Raw genomic sequence first — 25,191 nt, forward strand, 5'->3', positions numbered from 1 at the left:
ATGGGTTCAGTAGGTTGCTAGGAAGGCTCACCGATCAGCCAGATGGAAGGGGTGTGTGGGAGGAGGGGCCCACCCCTCAGCCTGGGGAGCTTCCAGCCCTGTCCTCAGGGGTCTCTATGCAGACGGATTGAATCCTTGGTCCTTGGTGATTAACTCAACCCCAGCCCCTCTCCCCTCCCGGAACCACCCTCTAATCTTGTGGTTGGTTCCCCTGGCCACCAGCCCCTTCCTCCAGAGTCACCTGGTCAGCATGAATCCAACGTGGTTGAAAGTGGCTAGTTGCTCAGTATCTCACCAACAAATGGCTGGATGGCGCCACGAGGCGGCCAGCTCCTCACAAGCCCCTCCCGTCCCTGCCATGGGGGAGTGAAGAGTCCCCTGGGCCGTCCTGTCCCTACGGAAGTCCCACAGCAGGTGCTGGGAGGGCTGACCTGGGTCTTGCAGAGGGGCAGGGCCACCTCCCACAGATGGTTCCAGATGGGGACAGGGCAGTGGGCGGGCTTTGGAGTGAGGCCACGGTGGGCTGGGGTAGGGGAGGTGAGCCCTGCTGCCGGGGTCCATCTGGAGGGCAGTCCCGGGAGCAGCGTGGGGCGCGGGGTGGGAGGGGCCCGCGGGGGGCTCCCCGCCTCTGGGTGAGTTCTGTCGGCTGGGCCGGGCGTGGGAGGGAGGGAGAGAGGGAGTTCTCGGCACTGCTGAGCCCGGAGGTGGGGGGAGCAGAGACCATCTGCCCGAGGGCAGCAGCTCGACTGTTCAGAGCGCTGGGGGTCCGCCACCTTCACTGTGTGGGCGCAGACTCAGAAGTGGGCCAGGAGGGCGAAGGGGGGTTTTGGCTGTGCCCCCCGGGATCGGGGGACGTGACAGCACGACCGTGCTCTGAAGCCCGTCCTCCGAGAAGTGACAGAGCAGGAGGGATCGCCCGTGTGCAGACGCCTGTGTGCAGGGGCGCCAGCACTGCAGCCCCTGTGAGGCGGGGTCGTGGGGTGGGGCCCGTTTCCAGGCTTCACAGGGGGCTGCCCTGGGGCGGCGGGCTGCAGGGCGCACACCCTACGCGTGCACGTCCTCGCTGTTCCCTGGGAGGCTCACTGGCGAGAGCTGCAGCGGAGTGGCCAGTGTGCCAGGCCATTGCCCACCAGCCAGACCATTGCCCACCAGGGCCTCCGCAGAGCAATCGCGCACCCAGAGTTCTCCGCGAAGCATGTGTTCAGAGCTAATGGCTTGTAACGAGTATAGGTTTCCGCAGGATAGCTGTTTTCAAGTTTGCCCCAGGGGTCTGAATTCAGCTTAGTACGGCCTAAACCCACAAAGAAGCTTCTGATTTACATAAGAAAGGGTGCCCTGTGGTTTTTGTAAGCACCGAATCTTTCATGCTTTTCCTCCCTAGATAGGAAAACCTGTGTTTTCATTTCCTCTTTAGAGGGTGGGAGGGCTGGGATGTAGGAATCTGAGGATTTGTCCATTCAGCACGTATTGATCTGTGTATGCCAGGCGCGTAGGTTAAGTGCTGGGGTATTTCCAGTGAACTAAACAGACCAGTCCCCCGCCACGTGGAGTGCATGCACGGGAGGGCGGGTGGCGGCGCACGGTAAGTGCTGCAGGAAGTTTGGGGGGGGGGCCAGGTGGGCTCCGGTGGCCGCTGAGGGGGGGGGGGCAGGTGGGCTCCGGTGGCCGCTGAGGGAGGGCCGCCACGAGAGGGACTCTGCAGAGACCGAGGTGGGGGCACTGCGGCCGCACAGCCTAGCACGGGGAGTGGTGGGGGGAGGTACCAGGCCAGACAGGCTGGCGGGCACCGGAAAGGTGGCACTTCCTGGGGAGAAGATGGGGTGGGTGGGAGGGTTTGTACTGAGGAGTGGCCTGGCCTGGGTTTCCACAGGGTCACGCGCGACTGTCCGGGAGGGGCCCCGGGGGTGGGGGCCGTGTTTGCTGGGCTCCCCGTGGGAGGGGGCGGTGAGGTGGGCAGGGAGGTGACCTGACCCGGGTCCAGCTGCGGCCGTGACGGCGGCCCCTGATCTGTTCCGAGAGGAGGTCCCGCAGGTTTGCTGGCCGCAGGCCGGTGACAGGTTTGGCCTGAGCCGCGGAGCACGGGCTGGGCAGCTCAGGAGTCTGGGCCGTCCGCCCCGCTTACTGGCGCGGATCCACCGGGCACCGCGGTGCAGCTGGTGAGAGTGGACCCGGGCAGGGCCGGCCGGGGCTCTGAGGGCGCAGCCTGGGCCTTGCCTTCACGCCCCGAGTCCTGTCAGGGTCTGCCGGCCCCCAGGCCTCAGCGCCGTCCCCACGTACTGCCGACACGTGCCGTGCGGGGGCAGCTCCCCTGCGGTCTGGGGTGCGGACCCGGTGGGCCCTGTGCTGGGCTCCCCGCCTGAGATGCAAGAGCCCCCGCTGCCCCTCCCCCAGGACCATCTGGCCTCCCCGTCACTTGCTCCCTGCCTGGCCGCGTCCCCTCCGGGACCCTCCCTGAAGTCGGCACCCACCCTCCTCCTCGGGGACTCTGCCTTCCCTCACGTTGATTTCCCTCAGTTTTTAATTCTTGGTTCGCCTGTTTGCCTTCTTGCTGCTTGTCCCCGTAGGACGGCCCGCTGGCTCCAGGGGCGCGTGGGCTGCGCCCCTCAGCTGCCCGGACTCAGCGCCCGGCAGCGCGGGTGCTTGGACGTGGACTGCCACGGCCGGGAGCGCGGCCCTCCTGCTGTGTGGAGGGACTCGGGCGGCGGCGTGTCTGCGAGGTGGCATCAGAGCGAAGCCCTGGAGGGTTGGTGGTGTGACGGGGGTGGGGGACCTCACACACGCCAGCCAAACGCAGGGTCAGGGCGGTCGGCCCCACCGCCAGGGAGCAGGAAAGAATCAGTTCCCGGCCTCCGGGGGCTCCTCTACAGCTACCTCTGTATTTATTAGAAGTAATAAAGATTTATTTTTCCTTTTGATTTTTCTCACCAGAAACGTGGCTCGTTGATACCTTTTCAGAGCTAATCTTCAGTAAATGTGTCATCATGGGAAACATAAAGGCAAAGATCGTGCCTGCAGAAGATAATTTTTAAGCAGATTTTTAAAAATTTCAAACTGCGAAGTGGGTTATTTTTAACCGCTGCCCCCTTGCGGTTGGCTGACACTTGCACAGAGTGAGCGGGCCGCGTGGCACGCCGCTGTGGAGGGCGCGGGCCGGGGCGCCGCACTCAGGGGCCTGTCCCTCTGCCTTCAGGTGGAACGTGGTGGGCGTCCAGGGCTCCCTGCTCAGCGTCTTTGTGGAGCCGATCTACTTCTCCAGCATCATCCTGGGCAGCCTCTACCACGGGGACCACCTCTCCAGGGCCATGTACCAGCGCATCTCCAACATAGAGGACCTGCCCGCCCTGTACACCCTCAACAAGCCTCTGCTCAGCGGCAAGTATCTCCGGGGCGGCCTCCTTCCTCTGTCCCACGCACCGATCTTGCAGCCTCTGAGTCTTAGGAGGGAAGCACCAGAGAGAGGCTGCCCTGAGGCTATGGGGGAGGCCGGGCCGGAGCGGAAGGCGATGGGTCATTTGAGTGAGTCCCTCGAGATTACTCTCTCTAGCTGATTGAAAACCTTGCCGTTTGTGGGGAAACTAGAGCCCAGGCTCGGCACCTGCGTGCTTTCCTTTCACCCGTACTGGCGTGTTCAAGTCCTGTGTCGGTAGCAGAGGCTCACAGATGCTGTGAAGGTCCCGCAGGCAGTGGCCGCCCGAGGTGAAGCTGGGCCGGGCCCCGTGGGGTACGTCAGCACAGCGATGAGACCTGCAGGCGGCCAGCGCTGCACTCCCGGGCCTGCTCGCAGAGGTTGGCGGTGGGGCGTGTGTGCCCGTGACGAGCGGTGGTGTCTCTCAGTGGGGACTTGCCCCTGCCCAGCGTGCCCTGTGCTACCAGTTGTTTGTTGTTTCTCTTTTAGAGTGTCAGTGGCTAACAGTAAAGTGAACAAGAGCTTTTGAATTCAAGGGTCCTAACTTCTCAGGTCACCTTTATTTAAAAGGACACAGTTAAGGTATTTTTATCCTTTTGGAAATATCGCTTTACCTACTTTTTTAAGCTAGAACTAAAACCGTAACCCTGAACTAGAATGCCTCTTGGTGTGCGTGTGTTTTGCCGTGGTCTGTGGTCTTGCTACTAGCCCATCTCTAACTAAGCAGAGCAACGTGGAACTTTATTTGAAAGCATATCTCTTAGAGCACATGAATTACACAGGAACGGAGAAAAACAAAAGTTGTTTTGGATCAAATTTTACAGCTCTCTAACTTTAACCGTTATCTTTTAAGAAAAAAAAAACCAGACTGATAAAATTTGACGGTTGAAATTGTAGCACCCACACCCATTGAACTTCCACTGGTAGATACGACGTAAGTGTACTTTGGTGTGTGTTGGCGTGTAAATTTCTCACGAGTCAGAAAATAATTTTCCCTGCTTAGTCTGTGTTCTACATTTGAGGAGAGAGTGCTTTGTTTCATTACAGCCGTCACTTGTCTCTTAACGTTCATAGCCACTGAAAACATCGTGTGTGAAACATGCGGCGTGCAGGAGGTGCTCAGAAATAGTTGCTGACCAGGGCCCCCGTTGCGTGGTACTTACTAAGCAGTGTCGCTCCACCACTGCAGCCTAAACAGACAGGACCATTTCGCTAAGGGAATAGTCCAAGGTGTTGAAAGGATAGCTCACCTGTGAATGTCAAATGTGTTTTATCACATCATAGGTATATGAAGTGCATCTGTATCTGTGAAAACATGTGGAAAAATAGTGTTTCAGTCGGCGCTGCTCCACATATATTTGTTAAAAACGTGAAATTATAAATAAGGAAAGGATCTGCTCTTCCTTCTTCCTCCCCGGTATCATCTCTGACCCCAAAGCCTGGGGCCCACAGGCACCACGGCGGGTGTCGTCACAGACGAAAGGATTCGAACAGCGGAAGTCTGCAGCGGGGGGCGGGGCGGGTGTCAGCGTCTTAAGGTCTTGGGAGGCCACACTCCTTTGAAGTGGGCCCCACAGCAAAGCCCTCAAGGCTTCTCCCAGCGGGTCCCGCGGTTGGTGAGTGCCCGGGACAGGGGAACACCCAGCACGTGCGGGCGGCCCCATCCTGGTCCTCCGGCTGCGCACACGTGCTGCGCGTCTGCGTGTTCAGCAGTCCGCTCGCGTTTGCCGTTCCTTTCCGCGTCGCGGTTCATCGCGGATCATTCCCACGCTGAAAAGAGAACGGTCCGTGACTGCAGCGAGAGAACCATAGTGTCGGAAGGGAGCAAGGAAAATGGACCTGAACGCCGTGCAGAGAGGCTGACGTAACTAAACAAGGTTTCCTGGAGACCAGAGCAAATCTAGGTAGACTTATTTAAAGGTTTAGCAGTGGGCTGTTTTTGAAGATGCTGTCGAGGTTAAAATGAGAATTTTATTTTAATTTCAGCATAAACAGCGTGCGTTTACTTTCAGAAAGAATTTCTTGGTGGTGAGCCTTTGCCTTGGACGCTCACGTGATGCTCTTCCCTGGCCTCCTGAGCTCTCTCGTTTCTCCTTTTCAGATTAGTTTCAAATCCAGCACCTGCACGTTTCAGGACAGTTCTGGCTTCCCCACTGGACCCCTGAGTCTGAGCTTCTCGACTGGCCCAGTTTGCTGTCCAGGTGCACTGGGAGAACTCAAGAAGAAAGACCAAGGTGCTGGACTGGCCCGGTGCGCCAGCTCCAGGGGCCGTGGTCACAGCCAGGCTGCCCGGGGTCACGGGGTCACGGGGTGAGACCCCCCACAGTGCTGGCCTTACTGCCAGCGATGTCACAAAACAGGAGCACACAGAGGAAGAGGCCAAGATGGGGAAGCAAGGGTGTGAGCTCACCTCCCCGTGAGCTCCACAAAGAAACCTCCACACATGGAGCAGTCCTCACTGAACACTAGCTGGAAACTGGCAGGAGGATGGCTGTACAACCAAGGCTGCAAGAAGGAGACACACGCAATTGGGTGGGACGGGAAGAAGAGCAGCGGGTCGGGACCTGTGCCCCCGGGACGGGACTCAGAGGAAAAGGGAGATCGCGGGGCCGACACCAGCCTTGGGGAGTGAGTCGTGAGAGCCACAGACAGGGCGTCCTAGTCCTGGGGTCCTGCGTGTAGGAGACAAGCCTCTTGTTCCTTGGAGAGCCGCTGGGACAGATGGAAAGGCTGGAGAAGCCTGGACTCCCCGCTGGTGAGGAGCACGGGTGCTGGCTGACCCCAGGCAGGGAGGGGAGAGGTCTTCCTTAGCGTCTGCTTCTGTTCTGCGCTCCCCAGCCTGAGCTGAGCAACCACTCTGGCCCTGCCCACTCCACACCACACCTCGGCACTGGACCTAGGGCGGCCAGGACCTGGGAAAAGACTTGATCTGAGGATGCAGAGGTGACCCAGAGGCCTGGGGTGTGGTCTGGGTGGGGTGATGTCAGCCACTGTTGGTGCTTACTCAGGTGACCACCTGAATTCCCATGACCACCTCGGCACAGGCCGCAGCCCAAGCTGAGTGAACACCCCGGCCCTGCCCACTCCACAGCACAGCACTAGACAGGGGAAAAGATGTGACCATGGGCTGCGTCTGAGCAGAGCTGCAGACGCCTACACAGGCAGTGCATCAGACCTCTGTAAGCACACGAGCCCCTTTGGCTTCAGCACTCCCCTCCCTTGGGGCAAAGTACTCAGGGCAGGAGACAGAAAAACACACACTTCAAGGGCACAGAGCCAACTCGAGCCCAACCCTCAGGGCTTCCGCTCCAGCAGCCTGGTTGCTGACCTCACCCCTGACAGTGTGGCGATGGCCACTGAGCAGAGAGGAGGTCCCACCTCATACCCCGCCCCACACAGGCTCTAGCCCCTCCATCTCCAGCCACATCCCCTACCAAGGTGACAGTGGCCAGCATACCCTGAGGAAAGATGTGACCGGTGTCCACATCAAATCCAGCCCTCACAGCAAAGACACTGGGCAAACAGTCTGCATAGTGATGCCCCCACATGGGATCATCCCTTGAGGACCACCATAGGTAACTGCTTCAGGTAAATGCATAGAGACAGGGAAAGTTAAATAAAATGAACAGGCAGAGGAACTACTCTCCATTGGAAAAAAGAAAAAACCCCAGGAAAAATAAATAATGTAACAGAAATAAGCAATTTACCAAAGAATTCAAAACATTGGTAACAAAAATCCTAACTGAGTTAGGGAAGAGGATTGCTCTAAACACAGATCTTCCTAATAAGGAACTAGAAAATATAACAAAGACCCAGTCAAAAATAGATAATTCAATATCTGAGATTAAAAAGCACTCTAGAAGCCACGAGTAATAGACTAAATGCCACAGAAGAACACATAAGTGATCTGGAAGATAGAATAATGGAAATCACCCAATCAGAACAGTAGACAGAAAGACAAATCAAAACAAAACAAAACCAAAAAACGAGGAACATACAAGATCTCTGGGATAACATCAAACATGCCAACACTCGCATTTTAGGGGTTCTAGAAGGAGGAGAGAGAAGGGTATCGAAATTATGGCTGAAACTTCCCAAACCTAAGGAAGGAAACAGATATCCAGGTACAGGAAGTACAGAGGGTCCCAAACAAGATGAACCCAATCAGACCCACACCAAGATATATAATTAAAGTGGCAAAAGTTCAAGATAATGAATTCTAAAGGCAGCAAGAGAAAAACAAGGAGTCAGTTACATGGGAACCCTGATAGGTCTGTCAGCTGATTTCTCTGCGGAACCTTTGCAGGCCAGAAGAGAGTGGCATGATATATTCAAAGTGCTGAAACCTGGGATACTCTAACCAGCAAGGTTATCATTTAGAATAGAAGAAGAGATAAAGGATTTCTTAGACAAGCCAAAACTAAAAGAATTCAACACTACTAAACTTACCCTAAAAGAAATGTTGATGGGTCTTCTCTAAATGGAAAAGAAGTAAGAATATATAGGAAAGAGAAGATCCCAATAGGAAAGGCAAATATATAGTAAGGATTGAAGATCACTTAAATAATCCAGTATGTAATTAAAAGACAAATGTAAAAGCAGCTGTGACTACAATAAACAGTAAAGGGATAAACATGAAGATGTGAAATGTATCAAAAATACAAAATGTGGGGGAGGAGAGTAAAAAATGTAGCTCTTTTAGAATGCATTTGAACTTAAATGACTCAGTTTAAATCAAGTAGATACGATTATGGGTCAACATATAGGAACCCCAAGGTAACCATAAATCTAAAACCTACAGTAGGTACACAAAAACCAAAAAGAAAGGAACCCAAGCATACTACTAAAGAAAATCAAACCACACAAGGGAAATGAAAAGAAGAAATGAACAGAGAAGAACTACAAAAACAACTGGAAAACAAGTAATAAAATGGCAATAAGTACATACCTATCAATATTTATAGTTTAAATGTCAATGGACTGAATGCTCTGATCAAAGGACATAGGGTGGCTGATTGGATACTAAACAAGACCCTTCAATATGCTGCCAATAAGAGACTCACTTCAGGGTAAAAGACACAGACTGAAAGTGAGGAGATGGAAAAAGATATTCCATGCAAACAGAAACGACAAGAAAGAGGAGATAGCAATACTCATATCAGACAAAATAGACTAGAACAAAAGCTATAACAAAGACAGAGAAGGGCATTATATAGTGATAAAGGGAATCAATACAAGAAAAGGATATACTGTTCCTTAACATATACACACCCAATACAGGAGCACCTAAATGTATAGAGGAAATACTAACAGACATAAAGGGACAAATTGACAATAATACAATAACAGTAGGGGGCTTTAACACTCCCCTCACATCAATGGACAGATCAGACGGAAATCAGTAAGGCAACAGTGGTCTTAAATGACACAATAGACCAGACTTGGTCTTGGACTTGACTGATATCTAGAGGACACTACATCCAAAACTAGCAGAATACACATTCTTCTCAAGTGCACATGGAATGTTCTCCAGGATAGATTACATACTAGGTCACAAGAAAAGCCTTAACTAATTTAAGAGGATAGAAATTATACCAAGTGTTGTTTCTGACCACAGTGTTGTTTCTGAAATAACTGTTGAAAGAAAAACAGGAAAAGAAGAAACACGTGGAGACTAAACAACATGCTACTAAAAAACCAGTGGGTCAATGAGGAAATCAGAAAATACTTCAAGACAGATGAAGATGGAAACACAACTTCCCAAAACCTATGGAATGCAGCAAAAGTGATTCGAGAGGGAAGTTCATGGCAATACAGGCTTTCCTCAGGTAACAAGAAAAATTTCAAGTAAACAACCTAGGCTACCATCTAAAAAAATTACAAAAAGAAGAACAAACAAAGCCCAAAGTCAGCAGAAGGAAGGAAATAATAAAGATCAGAGAAGAAATAAAAAGATTTAAAAAAAAACAATTGAAAAGATAAATGAAACCAAGAGCTGTTTTTTTGTGCAGATAAACAAAATTGATAAACCTTTAGCTAGGCTTATCAAGAAAAAAAAAAGAGGATCCAAATAAATTAAGAAATGAAAGAGAAATACCAACCGATACCACAGAAATACAAAAAAAATCATAAGAGAGTACTGTGAATAATTATATGCCAAAAAATTGGACAATCTAGTGAGAAATGGTATGCCAACAAATTGGACAATAGTGAGAAATGGACAAATTTCTAGAAACATACAGCCTGGCAAGACGGAGTCAAGAAGAAACAGATAATTTGAGCAGAGCAATCACTAGAAGTGAAATTGAATTTGTAATTAAAAAAAAAAAAAAAACTCCCAGAAAACAAAAGTCTAAGACTGGACAGCTTCACAGGGGAATTCTACCAAACATACAAAGAACATACACCTATCCTTCTTAAACTATTCCTAAAAATTGAAGAGGATGGAACATCCCCAAATTCATTCTATGAGGCCACCATTACCTGATACCAAAACAGACAAGATACCACAAAAAAAGAAAATTATGGGCCAATATCTTTGATGAATATAGATGCAAATATACTCAACAAAATATTAGCAAACCAAATCCAACAATACATAAAAAGGATCATGTACCATGATCAAGTTGGATTTATTCCAGGGTCACAAGGATGGTTTAAAGGTCACAAGTCAATCAGTGCAATACACCACACACCACATCAAAAAAAATGAAGGCTAAAAATCACATGATCATCTCAATAGATGCAGGAAAAGCATTTGACAAAATTCACCATCCATCATGACAAAAACTCTCATTAAAGTAGGTATAGAGGGAATATACTTCAACATAATAAAGGCCATTTATGACAAGCCCACAGCCAACATAATACTCAGTGGTGAAAAGCTAAAAACCGTCCTGCTAAATGCAGAAACAAGACAATTATGCCCACTCTTGCCATTTCTATTTAATATAGTATTGGAAGTCCTAGCCACAGCAATCAGACAAGAAAAAGGAATAAAAGGTATCCAGATTGGAAGGGAAGAGGTAAAACTGTCACTGTTTGCAGATGACGTGATAATTTTTATAGAGAACCCTAAAGTCTCCACCCAAATAGTATTAGAACTAATAAGTGAATTCAGCAAGGTTGCAGGATACAAGATTACTATACCAAAATCATTTGTGTTTCTGTACACTAATAATGAAATATCAGAAAGAGAAAATTTAAAAAAATAATCCCATTTAAAATCGCATCAAAAAAGAATAAAATACCTAGGAATATACTTAACCAATGAGGTGAAAGACCTGAAAACTATAAAATATTGATGAAGGAAATTGAAGGTGATACAAAGAAATGGAAAGCTATCCCATGCTTTTGGACTGGAAGAATTAATATTGTTAAAATGGCCATTCTTCCCAAAGAAATCTACAGATATAATGCAATCTCTATCAAAATACCAATGACATTTTTTCACAGAACTAGATCAAATAGTCCTAAAATTCTTATGGAACCACAAAAGACCCTGAATTGCCAAAGCAATCCTGAGAAAAAAGAACAAAGCTGGAGGAATCACGTGCCCTGACTTCAGACTATATTACAAAGCTACAGCAATCAAAACAGTGTGGTATTGGTGCAAAAACAGACACATAGATCAGTGGAACAGAATAGAGAGCCCAGAAATTAACCCACACACCTACAGTTAATTAATCTTCAACAAAGGAGGCAAGAATATACAATGGAGAAAAGACAGTCTCTACAGCAAGTGGTGTTGGAAAAGCTGGACAGCCACATGTAAATCAATGAAGTTAGAACACACCCTCACACCACACACAAGAATAAACTCAAAATGGTTTAAGCACCTAAATGTAAGGCCTGAAACCATAAAACTCCTGGAAGAGAACATAGGTGGAACACTTTTTTTTTTTTTAATAAATGTATTTATTTTATTTATTTGTAGCTGTGTTGGGTCTTCATTGCTGTGCGCGGGCTTTCTCTGGTTGTGGTGAGTGGGGACTACTCTTCATTGCAGTGCGCAGGCTTCTCGTGGTGGCTTCTTTTGCTGTGGAGCATGGGCTCTAGGCACGCGGGCTTCAGTAGTTACAGCACACGGGCTCAGTAGTTGTGGCTCGCGGGCTGTAGAGCGCAGGCTCAGTAGTTGTGGTGCACGGGCTTAGTTGCTCCGTGGCATGTGGGATCTTCCCGGACCAGGGCTTGAACCCGTGTCCCCTGCATTGGCAGGCAGATTCTTAACCACTGCGCCACCAGGGAAGCCCAGTGGAACACTCTTTGACATAAATTATATGGTATTTTCTTGAATCAGTCTTCTAAGGCAAAAGAAATAAATGCAAAAATACATAATGGTACCTAATTAAACTTAACAGCTTTTGCATAGCAAAGGAAACCATCAACAAAGTGAAAAGACAACCTACGGACTGGGAGAAAGTATTTGGAAATGATATGACTGACAAGGGGCTAATAGCCAAAATATATAAACAGCTCATACAACTCAATATCAAAAAAACAAACAACCCAATCAAAAAATGGGCAGAAGACCTGAATAGACATTTTTCCAAAGAAGACATACAGATGGCTAACAGGAAAAGATGCTCAGCATCACTAGTTTTTAGAGAAATGCAAATCAAAACCATAATGAGGTATTACCTCGCACCTGTCAGAATGGCTGTTATCGAAGTCTACACATACCGAATGATGGCAAGGATGTGGAGAAAAGGGAACCCTCCTACACTGCTGGTGGGAATGTAAATTGGTGCAGCCACTATGGAGAACAGTACGGAGGTTCCTCAAAAACTAAAAGAAATAGAACTACCATACGATCCAGCAATTCCACTCCTGGGTATATATAAAAAAACCCAAAACACTAATTCAAAAAGATATATGCACCCCAGTGTTCATAGTGGCACTATTTACAGTAGCCAAGACTTGGAAGCAACCTAAATGTCCATCGACAGATGACTGGATAAACAAGATGTGCTATATATACATATATATGTCTATACACACACACACACAATGTAATATTACTCAGCCATAAAAAAGAATGAAATAATGCCACTTGCAGCAACATGGATGGACCTAGAGATTATCACACTAAGTGAAGTAAGTCAGACAAAGACAAATATTATATGAGATCACTTATATGTGAACTCTAAAAAATAATACAAATGGATCTGTACACAAACAGAAATAGACTCACAGACATAGCTAACAAACTTATGGTTACCAAAGGGGAAAGGGATGGGGAGATAAATTAGGAGTATGGGATTAACAGATACACACTACTATGTATTAAATAGATGAACAACAAGGATTTACTGTATAGCACAGGAAATTATACCCAATATCTTGTAGTAACCTATAATGTAGTATAATCTACAAAAATACCAAATCACTATGCTGTACACCTGAAACTAACATAATATTGTAAATCAACTATGCTTCAATTAAATAAATAAATAAAAGTAATCTATAAAAAATTTTTTAGAGTTAAAAATAAGAGCTAACATCTTTCTTAAATAAACCAAATACATGTTTTTAAAAAAACAGTAACAAACAAGGCAGCGTCGGGGAGCGAATCCTGATGGATCTGGTCTGAGTTCCGAGGGTCTCTGGGGAGACGGTATGGGAGTAGGGTTGCGGGGCGTGGTGCTGTCAGACCAGGACAGAAAGCTGCACCGCCTGCCAGGGGAAAGCACGTGACTATTTATGATAATTGGTGAAAAGAGCTGATTTTGTGTCAAGACAGTGAAGCCTTAAATGAGAGAGAGAATATAAATACGAATAAGAATGAGTGTGTATGTGTTTTCCAGGCAGGAATAGGTGTGGATGTTTTTCTCCTTGCCCCGGTGTCTAGAATAGGGGTCTCCATGCTATGTACACATCCTTCTAGGACAGAAGGACCCCCCGAGGAAACAGGAGGGACCAGGTTTGGACCCGGGCTATGAATTCTTCATTCTTCCTTTTGTCTCATATACTTTCTGGCCATTATACCTTCTCATTATTATTTTCTTCCCCTGACTTTTGCTGAGTTGATTAAATTGTCTTTTTCTCTTTTTTTGTGCTTGTGGTTTGGAAGTTTTAAATCTTATTTTGTTTTCCCCAGTGATTACCCTTAAATTTTTATTTATTTATTTTAATTTATTTATTTTATTTATTTTTGGCTGCGTTGGGTCTTCGTTGCTGCGCGCGGGCTTTCTCTAGTTGCGGCGAGCGGGGGGCTACTCTTCCTTGTGGTGCTTCTCATTGCAGTGGCTTCTCTTGTTGCTGAGCACGGGCTCTAGGCACGCGGGCTCAGTAGTTGTGGCTCACGGGCTCTAGGTGCGTGGGCTCAGTAGTTGTGGTGCACAGACTTAGTTGCTCCGCGGCATGTGGGATCTTCCCGGACCAGGGCTAGAACCCGTGTCCCCTGCATTGGCAGGAGGATTCTTAACCACTGCACCACCAGGGAAGCCCACTCTTAAATTTTTAAAAGTGGTTTAAATATATTTGATTAAAATTTAGCATGAAGAATTAATCAGTATTTGTAAAGGTCACAGCTGGAGAAGAACTACAACCTCAGGGTTGTTTTCACTCCACGTCCTTCTCACCCTCATCCTTCTAGATTCTGATGTCATCTTGAATTTTAGAAACTTTCAAAAAGCCCTTCTTAATAAGCCCCCCAGACCTATTATCAACAGTTGTTTGGACAGAAAGAGAAGGGGATACACGTCCTCCTCTAATCACTGTTTCCTGTACCTGTGGGCTCCCCTCTCTTTAATTCCACACTCAGGTTTATTTTTCATTTTGCTGAAATATGTCCTTAATTTAGTGGACAGAGTAGAGTTGTTTGTTGATTGCTTCCTGTTTGATTTTTGGGAAAATGCCTGCGCGGGCGGTGCTCTGCGTCGGGTCGCACCTTCATCCGCTTGTCTGAGGACCGCAGACATCTCGAGCCTGGCCCTGCCCTGAGACCCCCAGCCGTCCTCCTGTCTCCTGTGTCACTGAGCCACCTCGATTTTCTTTCCTTCCTGGGACCCCCTTTTGTTTTACCCTTGGAGCATTAAATTTATCACTTTCCCCTAAAATTCACAGGTTTCAACAGATAAAGCCTAGGTGTGTGGCCGGTTTTCCTTTTTCCTGCTGACGACTGTGAACGCTTTGATCTGGGTAATGAAGTCTTCAGGTCAGAGAGATTTTCTTCCATTTTATCCTTTGCCGTTGTCTCCATCCTCTCCTGGGGCAGAGCTCACAGGTCTCGTCCCGAGCCTCCTGCTTCACTGTGTCCTTTGGTCTGCCCTGCTAGAGACCCCCCGATTTGCTCGCTCACGGCCGTGCCAGGGGCCTCGTGCTCTGAGGGACCAGCCTTTGATGGGGGTCGCTGTCGAGACTGCGTGGAGGCCGGTGCCCCGGGACCCACCGGGCGTTGTCACAGCTGTTCGCTCACGGTCGCCTTCTCCTGGCTCTGATCCCCGTTCTGGGAGAAGGCGCCACGTCTCCAATTGGGTTTTCAGTTTGTGGCCAAAGAGAGAAACCTTCCGGTGACTGCACTGTCTAGGGACGCTTCCTGAGAGGGACGAGGTGTCCCAGGTGGAGTGGACGGCCACTGCCTGTTGTGGATGCACGTGACCTCAAAGTGTGTTCTGAACACTTGAGAGCCTATGGGATGTGATTGGCCTGTTGCTTTTTAAAATTCTCTCTGTGTGGGTGTCTCTTTACCTATTTTATTGATGACACTTTTGAGGATTTTTCAGAAATAATTGTTGGCTTCACTGAGCATCGTCTTCAAATCGTATCTCAGGGCAGACACATCCTCCTTCCTGTCACGGAACCCGACCCCTCACATCTGCCCTTGGATCCTCCCCACCCCGTGCGGTGTGGTCCCTGTCACCCCTGCCCACCCCCTTCCAGGTGCTGCTGCAGCAGGGCCCCCGGAAGGTCATGCGCTGCTCAGAACATGAACCTGGCCCATAGTGCCGCCCGCAGGACGCAAGCGCCGCGTGTCCCTCCGGGCGTCTGCCGCCCCCACCCTTCCCAGGTGTCCCCCTTTTCCCTACGTCTGCACCAGCAGTTGGAGTCCCCCTCTGGCTCCCCCAGGCACATTGGTGGGGAAGGGGCTTTCCCTTTCGCGCACCAGCCCTGTGCGGTTCTCGGGGCGAGGCCGGCTTGACCCCCTGTCCGTGTGATGGGCCCGCTTTCCGGCCAGCTCGCCAGCAGCACACACGTCACCTTCTGGACCAGAGCGCCTGGGTTCCTTTCCAGAGTGGGTGTTTTTGCCACCCCACCCTGGGCTCGTGTAAGAAGGGAGTCTGATTCGGCCCGAGGTCCTCTGCGCAGAGCCGTGGCCCATGTGGGATTGGGGAGCAGGAGGCCAGCAGGACAGGTGTGTGTGGCCACCTCGCCCTCACAGACTCGCGCTGCCCGCTGCTTCCACCCCCGCTCCGTCAGCTCAGGGGGCCTTTTTAAACGAAAATCAGAATGGAAGTCTCGAAGGTGCTCTGCTCCAGGGGCTGCAGGCTCGGGGCTCACGGCCCCAGCTACATGGCCCGTGTCACCATCACTGTCGGGTGCTGTGTACTCAGTTTCCTTCCACTTCAGCTCGACTCAGGTCTTTGTGTATGTGCAGAACAAAGACCACTTTCAGTCCAGGTTGTAACTACACATTTTCCTGACCATCTAGCGAGTGACTGGCAGTTTCTGTAACGGGAACCCATAGTCACCCTGGATATCTGTTACTCTTCCTTATATATGTAATGCATTTGATTACATGTTACTATGTGAGGAATGTAGGAAGTATCTTTACAAGGGAAGTAAGAAAAATATCAGTGCCAGCTGAGTTTTCTAAGTTTTTACTTGTATCAGTTATTAGGCCAATTCACAGTTTCTCTGTACTTTTGCTCTAAAAGTTCTGATTCAGCACACTTAATTAACAGCAACAGAGGGACTCTCATTACCAGACAAAGTTGTTCTTTTATTGTTTTCTGCACCGTGGTCTGTGATTAACTCATTACCCTGGTTCTTGCTTTGCAGCCCCAGGAAGATAAGCTCCTTCTTGGTGTCCGTCCTACAGCAATGTTGGCCCCAGAGACTCAGAGAAATAAGCTCTTGGGCCCATTTGGGGCTCTCTGCTCCAGAAAAAGTGTGTGGTTAGTGTTGGAACCTTGGGCTAGCTATTTTCTTTTTGCCTTATTTTCTCCATTCTTGCTAAAGATGGTAGTTTACTCAGCTTAAAATAAAAAAAGAAAATTTGAACAATTAGTTAATTGACCATTTCTAGTTTTAATGCAAAATGTTGTAATTCTAAGGTTTAAGTATCATTCAATAGTAACCCTTGATTTTGACCTTGTTGTAGAAAAATAATGGAATTGCAAAGGAAAATAATATAAGCATTATCCATTTATTCATGAAAGATTCAATTCCCTTATGGTCACAGATTCCCCCACCAATTGTACCTAAACAGATTCCCCCCCTTTCCCCCCAAACCCCTCCCTGACTCCGTACTTGAAAGGCTGTGGCCTTGAATAAGCTCAGCGGCAGCTCGGTGACCTGCAGGAACTGACTGCACGCCAGGCAGGTGTGCTAGTGACAGCCGCGCAAGACCCAGACACCTGACAGAACTGCCGGTGGAAAACCGCAGAGCTCAGGGCAGGAGTATCCTGGCAGCAGAGTGAAACGAGGAGATGCTGAAATCAGGACTGCATCTAACTCCTAACAGGCTGGCTGTCCCATGCCCTGGGGACATCTAGGAGGAGGCCAGAGCTTCCTCCACTGGGGTCCTGCCCGCGGTGAGGCTTCCAGGCAAGGGCCAGGCTGCACTCTGGGCTCTTGGTCAGAAGGGCCTTGGGTCCTGGCTTTTCCTCCAGGCTCTCGCTGCAATTGGAGGCCCATCCCAGAAAGAGGCACAAGAGGCCATGCCGACTGCCTCTATTAATCAGCCAAGATGTTTACTCACAAACACGAATGAACAGCCGCTGTCAAACTTTTGAGGAAAGTAAACACAAAAGAGGTGATCTATGTAAGAAAACAGAACAACTAAGAGGAAGTGACTCCGAGAACAGAAGAGGATAGAAAGAATAAACCTTACTAATTTGTGGAGAGTATTTAGTAAGTATAGAACTCAAATATTAATTTGAAGGTCTGGGAAATACTCATGTAATGAATATCGAGGCAGGCAGCACCGGTCAGTGCTGTGGGGGGTGGGGGGTCGGCACGGTGGCTGCCACGGGGGAGGGGCGGTGACAAGGAGAGGGCGCGGGGGGGCCCCTCTGGGGCCAGAGGCTCAGTTTACTGAGCAGATGCTGATTACGGGTTGCTCACTCTGTGAAAAGTTGCACACTTTGTTATACTTCAGGTAAAACATTCATGGAAGGTGAAATAACTCAGCACTCACGTCTTGGAATGAAAAAATGATTCAGCAGTTTAATGGAAAAGGCAGAAACCTTGAAGGAACCCTGAAGCTTTTCTCAGGACTGGGTCTGTCTCCCTAGGGGGTAGTTTCTAAATTGTCAGCCAGCTAGCAAGTCCCTGCGCTGAGCCCCGAGGCTGGCTGCTGGGGAAGGGGCAGCCCTGGGGCACGGATAGAGGGGCTGCGCCCGGTGCTGGCTTTGCTCTGAGGAGGATTCCCGTGGGCGGGCGTCGTGTACATCTGAGAAGGCAGGCGAATAGCCGGGCCTGCAGTCAGGAGGAGAGGCCAGCCAGAGGTCGGGACTGGCGGGGGGACCTGCACTCCCTGCTCTGTCCACGGGGTGTGCGCTCCACCCGGCCTCACTGCGGGGGGGAACTCTGACCCCTTCCACGTTCATACTCTTCTCTGTCTTTCGGGGGATGGTGTGAAGCCAGTCGGTAGCTGGCTTTGCCAGCTGGACCGCCTCCATGGCGCTCAAGACCTCAGAGGTGGCCGCTGTGGCCAGGAGGACTTAGGTGTCCGAACAAAAGATTAGTAGGGACTAGGCAGTTCTGTGGTTGAATGAATAGAGGGCAGTGCACCTCTTTTTTATATATAAATTTATTTTATTTTTGTTTATTATTTTTGCCTGTGTTGGGTCTTCGTTGCTGCGCGCGGGCTTTCTCTAGTTGCGGCGAGCGGGGTCTCCTCTTCGTTGTGGTGCACGGGCTTCTTGTTGCAGTGGCTTCTCTTGTTGCGAGCGTGGGCTCTAGAGCGTGTGGGCTTCAGTAGATGCAACGCGTGGGCTCAGTAGTTGTGGTGCACAGGCTTAGTTGCTCCGCGGCATGTGGGATCTTCCCGGACCAGGGCTCGAACCCGTGTCCCCTGCATTGGCAGACGGATTCTTAACCACCGCGACACCAGGGAAGAGTGCACCTCTTAATCTGCACTCCTCCTGTGGACAAATCATCATTTTTTAAGTGTCCATTTAGTGACCCGAAGTCACCCTGCGATTCACATCAGAAGCAGGTGAAGCAGGTGTGTTGTAGAGCAGGGGATCCAGGGTGTGGTCCTCCCGGCCCGAGCGAGCTCCGCTCTGTGCCCGAGGCTTGTCCCCCGCGTGGGAGCCCCCCACCTCCGCCTGCCCCTGGGAGAAGCCCTGGGCGACCATCCGCGGGTCCCCCCGTGGGGCAGCAGCTCCCCGCCGTGTCCGTGGGGGTTGGGTCTGTGTTGAATGCCAGGGCCCTTTAAGAAGCCCCGGCCAGCGCTGCTAACGAGAAGCTTCTCCATCACGTCCGGATGTTAGTTCAGAACCAACCACCCCCTCCTCCTGCGACCAGCCAGTGAAGGGGTAAAGGGGCGGCCGGACAGAGCGGGTGCCCACTCCCTCCCCCGCACGCCCTGGGGGGAGGGGAGCATGGACATCCCATTAAGCGTGTATCGTCCCTTTAAGTGAATTTCCCCGAGGTTGGTGGCCTGTAAACATGAATTTTCTTTATTGTCTTTTCATGCTGCTTTCAGATGAGCTGCTGTTTTGCCCTGAAGAAGTGAGGCTTCTGAGCAAGGCCTGGGCGCCAAGTGTGGGCTGCCTGGACCTGCTGTCCCGGCTTTAACGTTCTGTGCGAGGGAGGAGTAGATGGTCACCAAGAGCGAGGGCCGGGCTGAAGCCCCCGGGAGGGTCCAGGTGCGGGCCAGCTGCTGTCGTAGGCGCCGTGGCCGTGTGTCTGCCGTCTGCGGGGTTGAATGACCGGGCTCTACACGCAAGGGGAGGCGGGGACGTGTGCATTCAGTCCCCGGCGGCGACCTGAGTGTGTCCAACTTTCAGCCCCAGGACATGAGCCTCAGTTGGTCAAGACAGGAGGGTTGAAGCCTGCTGAGAAAGCACCAGCACGCTTGTACATGCTCCTTGAGAGTCGGGTCTCCTGGATCGTTCGCGTCTGGCGTGTGAGGCGGGGGCCTGAACGCGCCTGGCCCCGGCGGGCGGCGTCTGAGCGCCAGGCACGCTAACAAGGAGCACGGTCGTGTGGGACCCTGAATCACTCCCGGAAGTGGGGCCCCTCTACGCCCAGGCGTCTAGAGATTTGGCCCCGAGCGAGCTCGGGCGTGCGTGAAGTCTCGGGGTTAGGGGTTTCTGCGGGCCCACCCGCCTCCCTGCACAGACGGGTGTGCTCCTGGGCGGCAGGGACTGGGTGAGCTGCTGGGAGGGCAGACGCGCCCGGCCGGCCACTGGCGGGCCGTGTCCCCGCAGCACCCACGCCGGGCCCCGCGTCACCCGCCCCCGTCTCGTTGCAGGCATCAGCAACGCGGAGGCGCGGCAGCCGGGGAAGGCCCCCAACTTCAGTGTCAACTGGACGGTGGGCGACTCGGCCATCGAGGTCATCAACGCCACCACAGGGAAGGACGAGCTGGGCCGCGCCTCTCGCCTGTGTAAGCACGCGTTGTACTGTCGCTGGATGCGTGTGCACGGCAAGGTACTGAGGCGCCCTCCCCCGCCAGCCTGCCCGGGCGGCCGCCCCACTCCTTGTCTCTTCCGGGTGCTCTTGGCTGACAGTGTGGCCCTGGCTCCTCAGATTCAGAGCAGGCTCAGCCCCCCTCCCCCCAGACTCCCACCCACCCCCGCCGGAACCCGGGACTCGGCGCCCCCGCGGAGTCCGCCTCGGGGCCCGCAGCTCCGGGGCGCCCTGGGCTCAGACCTGTGTGTTTAGAGGGCTCTGGTTGGGGGCTGGGGGTTTTGCAGCGGCGCGACCCTTCTTCCCCACATAAACTCTCCTCTAGCGAGTCAGAATGTTACCGGTTTCCATTTACTTGTAAGTCTGGTCAGTAGCTTTTGTTTGTGATGGGCAGAGGTTGCTGCGTCCCCGTGGCGGGACCCTCACCCGCGCGGGGGGCCTTGGGTAGCTGCCCTGCTGATCCTAAGATCTGCACAAAAATGGGTGGGGGGAGGTGGGGGGGCCTCGAGCTCTGCCCGTGACCAAACGGCAGAGGTGTTGTTTGTTACAGACCTGCAGGTGTGAAACCCGACCTTGGAGTCCGCTGCTGGCCAGCAGCTCCTGTCTGTTTAACCTGGAAGCTGCCACTTGGGGCTGAGGATGCAGGCCCTCAGGGGGTGTCCAGCGTGGCTCTGTGTGACAAGGTCCCCGGGGATGGCACTGTCCCTTGGTTCCCCCCAGAAGCAGTGCCGTTTGAAACGCCGTTTTTTGAACATCATACTGAGTTTCATTTTCTACCGTTATTGCTTAAACAGTTGCACTTGTTTTTTTTAAATCTTTTTACAGGTTCCCTCCAACTTACTGCGCTCCAAGATCACTAAACCCAGCGTGTACCACGAGTCCAAGCTGGTGGCCAAGGAGTACCAGGCCGCCAAGGCCTGTCTGTTCAGAGCCTTCATCAAGGCCGGGCTGGGCGCCTGGGTGGAGAAGCCCACGGAACAGGACCAGTTCTCACTCACACCCTGACGGGCGTGCAGCGCGGCCCCAAACCTCGCAGCTGAAGCGGGGCAGGTGTGGGATGTGTGGGAGCTGGGCACGCGGCACCGTCCCCAGGGGCAGGCGCACGGGGCGCGGGGCGCGGGGTCTGGCGTCAGGGTCCCGTGTCACCACCTGGCATCTCTCTACAGCAGCGTTCCCCCTTTTGAGTCATCCAGTGACTGCTTTCAACCTCAGTTTACATTTAGAAGTTGAGTTCTACTGAGTAGGGCTTCCTGAAGTTTAGGAAAAATAGAAATTACTTTGTGTGAAATTCTTGAATAATTAATTTATTCAGAACTAGGAATATGGTTTATAAAATAAGAAATAACTATGTCAGGTCACTCTTATGCCACATTCTTTTAATTGCAAAGAAGCATTTATATACGGAGGGAGTGAGGAAATAGCTAGGAAGCAGCAACCTAAAGAGACTGTACCCCTGTCCACACGTAGGTCCCTGTTCCCCGTAGGCGCCTCCCCGGGAGAGGCCTCTCCGCACGGAGCCCAAGTCCACGGCGCAGTGACCCGTGGTGTGGCGCATGGGGTCGCGGCCGGGTCCCTGCAGCCTCCAGCGTCCTCTAGAAGTTTCTGTGCTCCTCGTAGGACCATATCATGGAAAATCGTCTCTCGGTTGACTTCTAAATAATCAGAGGTCAAACATGGTCAGTAAGCCTGGCCATTCATTTGGGTTTTTTAAGCAGTATTTAGTTTTTAGGGACTAGACGGGGTCCACGGGGGCTGTTGCACAATAGATAACCTCGAATTCCCTCTGGGCCTTCCTCTGAACCTCCTGGATGTGAATGACTGTCCCAAGATCTTCACAGGATGGAAATAGAGCTAAGTAAGTAGGTATTCATTCTTGGAAAATGCCACTTAAGGCGTATTTTCTAATTATTCTTTCCAGCTTTATCAAGGACATGTTTGAAGTGTAAGTGTTCAGGCTGAGAGCTGGCGAGACAGCGTGTTGCTGGTGGGGTCTCGACCAGGTTGGGGTGTTGATGTCACGGCAGGGAAGGGGGTGGTCTGGAGTCGGGGGTGCCCGAGACCCTGCTCAGCACCCCACAGCACACAGGCCAGTCCCAGGTGGGCTGAGCGAGCCGGGGGTCAGGGCAGGCGGGCAGGCGGGGACCCTGGGAGGCCGCCCCACCCTGACACAAAGGTCCACACCACGCTCCTCCCACTTCCATTCAGGATCGGAGAGGAGCTTCGTGCCCTTTGCTGAGTCAGCACCAGTTCCTGGTTCTGGGGGGTCTTGGGGGTGCTATAGGCAGAGAGGGCCCTCCAGCCAAGTCCAGGCATCAAGCTGTGTGCCTGGGTGTCCCGTGTCCTTTATGGGCTCAGAAAACTCAGAGCAGGAGCAGGACGGCCGCTGGCACTTTGGCCCAGACCCCGGGCGCTCAGAGTGGGAGACGTGGTCTCAGAAGGTCATGTCTCCAGGTGTCTCCTCGTGTCCGCACGGAGACTTGAGGTGCTGCGCCCCGTGGGCGCGTGCAGGGCAGGGGGCAGGGGGCCACACTGCCGGGGCCTGGCCGGGTCAGAGGACGAGGGTTGCCCACACCACCATCTCTGCACGGCGTTTTCTTGTCCTGACCCTGTCGGCACAGGGCTCGGGCCCGCGTGGCCCGGCGGGGCCTGCTGTGGTTTTACCCGAGAAAAGAAAGGTGTCTGGTGGCGCCCCCCCGACCACAGCAGTCTCCTGCACACTCAGAAAAGACATCTGTGAGTCCCTGCATTTTTATTCTTATCTCTATAAATGGTATTTTTTCTAATGGGGATTGGGAGATGGACTTAGTTTTTAAAAAATATGTGGATTTTGGTTACAAAGTCCAGAGGAATGATACTGCACGTGCACACAAGCAATCCAGGACGCCCGGCCCCCCCTCTGTCAGCCGACTGTGGACCTGAGCACGATCCCCCCGCCATGCCCCCAGCCCAGGTAAACGAATGCCTTCCTGTGTGGGTCTGTGCCGCGTGGCTGTGCCCTGCTGCCTCTCCCGGCTCACACGTGTGCGACCGTCCAGGACGGACCTGACGCGGGGCTCCTGCCCCGAGAGCGCCCGGGCCTGAGGAGGGTGCTGGGGAGGAAGGCAGCCAAGGGTCGCGGGCAAGGGGGGCTTGGGGACCCCTGGGCGGCAGGACCAGGCGGGGCTGCGGGGAGTCGGGCTGGGGCAGGAGGCCTGCACAGCCCCTGCTCCCGGGACAGGGCAACTGGCACATGCCTCTGTAAGCAGGAAAAAGGAGGAAACGCACACCCCGCAAAAGACAATCAGGGAGCACAGCCCGCCGTGCGTCACCACGTGGGCATTTCCTTGGGGTGTCGTTTTGCACCCAGGGTCCTTAATCTTGGTTTTAGAAACTTTGGAAATCTGACACAACCAAGCCCTTGATCTTTTGAGAAAATTCTTAAACTTTGAGGACATTTTGACCGGTGGGGTTTGGGAGGGTTTCTGTTCTGTCTCGTCGGCTGAGCCTGTAGTATGTATGCTGCAAAGACAGTGGCCCTGCTGCGGTGCCTGGGCCCACTGGGCAGCTGTCCTGCTGGCAGGAAGGTCCGCCACAGAGAAGTCTCATTTTGTGACCCGAGCCAGGGCTTGTGGAGAGGGTGGCCAAGGTGGGGGCCGTGATCGCTGGTTCCTCAGCCCTCACCCCTGCTTGGGGTCGGGTGGCCTCACCTCCTCCCTGCAGTTTGACTCTGAGTCTTAATGGGGCTTTTCATCATCTTTTTCTATTTGGAGATTTTTATTATAATCAAAAACAGTTATTTTATTTTAAAATGTACAAGCCCACATTTCACAAGGTATTAACTACTCTGGAATTTTTTTTTTGTTGAATAATTTTGTTGCTTTCCAGGCTATAGAATCCCTGCTTTCCTTGTAATTTCACGTGGCCGAGCCTCCCAGTCTCCTGGGGTAGGCAGGTCCCAGAATGGAATTGGTGGGTGCTGGGAGGGGGGAGCACGCCCTGCCCCTTTTCTCCAGAAACAGACAAAAAGGACAGATGAGTTTTTTCCATTTCCAAAATATTTTACACCAAAATGTAAGGTCTGCTCCAACCAGAAATTTGATCCAGCACGAGAAGTAAAATCAGCTGGCATTCCCATCTCTAAATTCTGTGAAATTAGTGAATCTCTCAAAAGGTTTTCTTTTTATCAAAACTGTACGAATGGAAAGAGCGGAGTGTTTGTGATCGTGTGAGTCTGGCTTTGCGTGTCCTCGTCCCCGGCGTGTCCTGTGACCGTCTCTCCCTGGCCAGAGGCCGGCCCGGGGCACTGGGGTTCTGTGTCCACATGGCTGGGAGGGAGCAGCTCTGACTTGATCTGACTCTGAGCTCCTGTTTCTGGCAGCGCGTCTGCGCGTCCTCGTTCAGGGTTTGGGGGTACACGCCCCCAGCCCCGAGAACTTTCATTTTGGCCACGGCTTGGGCTGGTGTTGCATCACGGACCCAGTCGTGAACAGTTAAAGGCGGTCTGTGGAATGTTCGTGGAATGAGCCCCAAAAGCTGTTTGCTTCTCCAACTTTGGGTTATATGCTTTTAATTTTATCCTAGAATTCGGACACTTCATATGAATGTAATTGAGCCGAGAACGCTGTCACTAAGGCACACTCCTCGGTGTCCCCTGTGTGTCCAGTGATGTACAGGCCACACGTGACCCCCTGCATGAGCTTCCTCCTGCACCAAGGCCAGCCAGAACCGAGCATGAGACCCTGTCACTCAGACAGAGGACTTGAGATGTTCTCAATAAAACCATGTTTCACTACCGCAGCCTCGCTGAGATTCTCTCTCCTCCCTGGTTGTTTCCCTCCTTGGTCCGGAGCAGGGTTTGGGAAGGTGTGGATGGGCGCCAGCCGAGGGCACTGGGCCGACGCTCCACTCCTGTCATCTGTGCGTGGCTCTGAGCACCTCCCCTGGGGCTTGGGCCCTCTGATTCCCACCCCCCCACACGTGGGTTCCTGGCACACACCGGC

General features: G+C 51.8%; 1 protein-coding gene across 11 annotated transcripts in view; it reads left to right on the plus strand.

Annotated features, from left to right (window-relative positions):
• The window catches only part of ADARB1 (adenosine deaminase RNA specific B1), a 117,860-nt gene extending 92,877 nt beyond the window's left edge, over window positions 1-24,983 (plus strand). For 6 of the 11 annotated variants that reach the window (XM_082459910.1, XM_082459911.1, XM_082459913.1 and 3 more), the window contains 2 exons: window positions 20,055-20,189; window positions 21,038-24,983. In XM_082459910.1, the coding sequence (XP_082316036.1) occupies window positions 20,055-20,189; window positions 21,038-21,452 (550 nt within the window). In that variant the 3' untranslated portion in view covers window positions 21,453-24,983. Of the gene's footprint in view, window positions 1-3,190; window positions 3,373-3,895; window positions 3,989-20,054; window positions 20,234-21,037 lie in introns of those variants that run through there. The other 5 variants (XM_082459915.1, XM_082459914.1, XR_014262967.1 and 2 more) reach the window with 4 other exon arrangements.
• Window positions 24,984-25,191: the final 208 nt, after the last annotated feature.

Source organism: Balaenoptera physalus (genome assembly GCF_965194825.1).
Source record: "Balaenoptera physalus genome assembly, chromosome: 4".
NCBI lineage: Eukaryota > Metazoa > Chordata > Mammalia > Artiodactyla > Balaenopteridae > Balaenoptera > Balaenoptera physalus.